At 42.5% G+C, this 4351-nt stretch overlaps 1 protein-coding gene across 1 annotated transcript in view; it reads left to right on the top strand.

Moving 5' to 3' along the window:
* The first annotated feature begins 3792 nt into the window (after positions 1-3792).
* Positions 3793-4351, top strand: part of Tmem185a (transmembrane protein 185A) — a 31807-nt gene continuing 31248 nt past the window's right edge. Inside the window, exon 1 of the mRNA XM_005369190.3 lies at positions 3793-3969. Coding sequence (XP_005369247.1) covers positions 3932-3969 — 38 coding nt within the window. The 5' untranslated portion in view covers positions 3793-3931. The remainder of the gene's footprint in view (positions 3970-4351) is intronic.

The following is a 4351-nucleotide window of genomic DNA, read 5'->3' as shown; positions in this document are numbered from 1 at the left end:
CCCACATCACCTCCCCTTTTCTGTTTAAATAAAAAAGCTTTAGCTTTAACATAGTAAAATTACATATAACAAAACAGGTATCAAGCAAAAATTACAGTTACAATACTTCTATTTACTTTATCTTTTATCATAACTAAGGAAAAGTATAACTATAACTATCTATTCTTCAACTCCATTAAAGATTTCAGAAGGATATAATATTACCTAAGTAAACAGGAAGTACATTGTAAGCAGCTTCAAAAACTCTAGAATTTACAGAGACATCTTGCTTCCTGGATAGTCACCCAAAGTTTTTCTGTACCATTTGGGCATCCATCTTCAGCCTATGGGCCTATAGTATCCAGCAGACTTTTCCACGAAGCAGGAAATTTCAAAGACAGTTCTACCTATATTGGCAGTTTGACAGTCATTTTCTTCTGTATCCTGCAGAATATCTCTCAGACTCTTTTATGAAGCAGGAACCCCCAAAGACCATATCACCTTTAGGCAAGTTCAGCAGTCATTTCTCTGTGGGTCCTGCATGTCCAGTTAAGTAATCCAGGCAAGAGCAGTTTTTCCCAAATAGCTAACCAACTCCATAAGGAGCCTCTTCAATGCCCATCTTCCTGTTGAAGTAGCCTGTGCTGCCAGGAGCAGATGTGTCTCACTGTCACGAAAAGTCTTAAGTTCTGAAAACATTTAAATGCCATATTATGAAGGTCTTTGAAAGATTTGAAGAATACCTATCTAACTGAAATATATCTCTATATATCTAGAAAACTTAAGTAACATGACTAAAATCTTGACTATTATAGATGACTAACTATTAACCTATATTTTTAAATTATACATTACACTATTAAATGAACTACACAAACACAATACCTTAATCAAGGACAGAAAAATACATATATAGTATAACAAAATGTACCTTAAATTTGTATCAATAAACCAAGATCCATACCAAAGTAAATTATTCATCTCTATAGAATATCCCCCTTTAAATGTAAATAATTATAAACACTATTTGGGAATATGAGCATAGTTCTGTCCATACTACTTCTTGCTATTTGGGAGCACTGTTAATAAGGTCTTTCATGGTGTGTCCTGTGGACTAGGTTCATCTCAGTCAGCAGTTGGGCAAAGCATTTTCTTTTTGGAGATGTTCACAGCAACCTTTAAGGGGGCCTTGTTCCATGAAACCATATTGCTCTGGAAGCAATCCACAGGTTCTAATCTTCTGTGGAAACAAAAAGAGAACCTCTTTTCCAAAGCAACATATCCTTAGACCCAAATTTGGAAGGCATGATACCTTTACGATATATGCTGATTTAGTTTAGCAGCTCATACAATGAAATGTCTCTCTGTACTTAGCTCATTCACATGGTGCGGGAAAATTGTCTATATTCTGTCGATTGTGTTTCAAATGAATGCTGATTGGCCAGTAGTCATGCAGGAAGTATAGGCAGGACAACCAGACAGGAAGTAGAGGCAGGTCAAGGAGAACAGGGCAAATTCTGGGAAGGAGGAAGCCCATTCCTCCACAGTCCTGTGAATCCTAGTAGAGCACAGGGCTGGGCATCTAGTGCATTTGAGGCAGTCAAGGTAATTCCCCCTCTTGAAGATGAATATCCAAGCACTGCCATAGTCGAATTCTTTCAGTATTTTTATTTTTTTTCATAGCAACTTGGCTTGTCAAAATAAAAGAACATAAAGACAATGTTGATATAATTTTATCATGGTATTCAGGATAAGAAATCCCCATGGCCTACCCTAGAGGGAACTGCTAAAACTGAATTCATGACCCCATAGAAAAGTGTCTCAGTTCCAGGAGTACCCAGTAATCTACCAAGAGTAGCATTGGTACTCTAAGCAACTTACCATGAATCTTTTGAGAAAACCATGGTTCGAGTTATTCAAGAGTTATAACTGAAAAGCTGTTTTCTTGATGTCTGCTTGAGGTGAAACCTACGGAAAATAAGATGATACTGGCTACTCAGTATATTGGCAGTTAACTTTTGTTATCACTCTGTTTTGCTGAAATGTTAAGTTGCAACTTTGTTTCTCTGCCTTCACTAGCAAATTTGTACTGGGGGTATTATGCAAGCTTCTCTTTGCTTTAGCTTTTCTGCACTTTGCTATTCACTGGGAGAGACTTCAGGGCTAGAGATTGGACATCATCAGGAGAATGGTCAGAGAAGGTGGTGTAGTTAGACTTTTTCTGTCCTGCCAGCCAGCTCCTGAATAACCACATGGAGTTGTTAATTATGACAGCTCCAGCTGATGGCTCAGACTTGTTTCTCACTAGCTCTTATAACTTAAAATACCCATATTTTTTATTAATCTATGTTCTACCATGTGGCTTTTACCTCTTTGCCATTTTGAGTGTTTGACTCGTTCTGCATCTGGCTGACTTCTCAATCCTTCTTCTTTCCAGTGTCCACTGTGCCTGGAAATCCTTCCTAGCATAAAAAGATGGCCATTTATCTTTTTATTAAACCAATTGCAGTGATATATCTTCACAGAGTATAAAGGAATATTCCAGCAAGGTGATAAAATTCTAAGAGAGGGTCATGGTGCTTCAGTAGCTGGTTGCTTCATTCAGGTTAGTCACTCATAAACGACTCATATAATAATATCCATGTCTCAGTGGGTGTTAGGGAGAATAATTACCACTTGTGGAATGTTTTCAAGTTTCCAGAAGAAAGATGATACATCATGGCAAAGCATGATTCTCCCAACTGTGTTCATCTTAAGCTTCCCCTGGGGCTAACCAACATAAAATTGCCATTCATGAAACTCAGCTATTGTAACAAAGTGGAGTATTACTCATAATGATCCCAAGTTAATGTTTAAGGTATTGCTGTGCTGATGAAAACAACAACTCTTAAATTGGCTGGAAGTAAATATGGTAGACTAAGTCCTCTGCTATGACGTTGTACCATTTTTTAAGTTGAAAAGTAAATAGAATTCTTTGAAAAGGTTGGCACTTAAAAGAACAACAGCTAGCAACAGCATTCTTTGAACATCTAACATATGGTAGGGCTATGCATTATGCATGATCTCTCTGAACTTTCCTAACCAAAGTGGAAATGTAGGGATTTTTGTGTCTGTTTTGCAGAGGACAAAATCTGAGCCATCAAGATGTTAACTTGTCCAATAAGATGAACCTGGCAGTTCTAAGTAGTATGACTGGGAATGGGAAAAGCCCAGCTTGAGCCACCACAAAGTTCAGACAGGAGCCAAGGAGACTCTAAACTAGATTAGGATAAGGATAAGTTCCACATCTTCAATTTGGGCAACCCGATGGATAGACCTGCTGCTAACGGCAGTGGAAACCCAGGATGGGGACATGGTTGACAGGGTAGATAGATGAATTTGGTGAAAGATAATGTGATTTTGAAATTGTCAGGATATCACAGTATGCTTGGAGCATGGAAAGGAAGTTTATATGCAAACTGGATGTAGTGGCAACTCTGGTAGGTGTAGCTCAAAGGTACAGTCAATTTTGGGGAATCCTCCAGACCTTGGTATGGGCCTGGGAGACAGGTGGGTGACAGGTGTCTATGATGATCTCACCCTGGGACTCCAGTTTGGCTTTCACACTCTTAAGGGCTTCCCCTCAGTTAGCGCTCTTCATCCCTGAGGTTCTCCATCCCTTCCCTCCTCTTTTTGTAGTCGCTCTGCCCAGCAAGCTGGTATTAGGGAGGAAAAATAACCACAGCCGGTCATCCAATAACCTCCCGGCCTGGCGAGCGGGGAGCCTCAGCGCGCATGCGCGTTCTGGCTACGGAAGCCGGAAGAAGTGTCAGAAGCGGTTGGTTGCTCGGTTTCTGCTTGCCGCGGCATTGGCGACGCGGCTGGCTTTGGCAGCATGAACCCTCTGTGAGGCGCAGGCTTCGCGGCGCGGGGGGCGGGGGAAGAGGAGGACGCCTCTGTGAAGTTCTCCGCCATGAACCTGAGGGGCCTCTTTCAGGACTTCAACCCGAGGTGAGGCGGTTACGTTGGCGGTGCCAGGCGGGGGCTTGGATTCGGGCAGCGGCTGGGAGAGGCGAGGTGGCCGCGGTGCTGGAGCCTGAGGACCCCGGCACCGGCCCGAGGCTCCTCACGGCTGCCAGCTGCTCTCGGGAAAGCTGTTGTCGGCCTCTTAGTCCGTCCATCCACTTCTTCCTCCCGCACCAACTGGAACCAACCGGCCGTGGCCCAAGTAGCCCAGCTTGGAGCGGTGTCCTCCTGGAGGGAAGCCCATTGCTCTCCACTCGTCCTCTTTCTATCTTATTCCAACTTCTCTGTCTCGATTTCTCTTTTTCCTCACCTCACCGCTCTGCCTGCCTGTCCCCATTCTCTGTGCTAGGGCCATTTCTCTTGACCC

This window comes from Microtus ochrogaster, unplaced genomic scaffold (genome assembly GCF_000317375.1).
Source record: "Microtus ochrogaster isolate Prairie Vole_2 unplaced genomic scaffold, MicOch1.0 UNK45, whole genome shotgun sequence".
Classification (NCBI taxonomy): domain Eukaryota; kingdom Metazoa; phylum Chordata; class Mammalia; order Rodentia; family Cricetidae; genus Microtus; species Microtus ochrogaster.
This window is presented reverse-complemented; position numbering and strand designations above follow the sequence as displayed.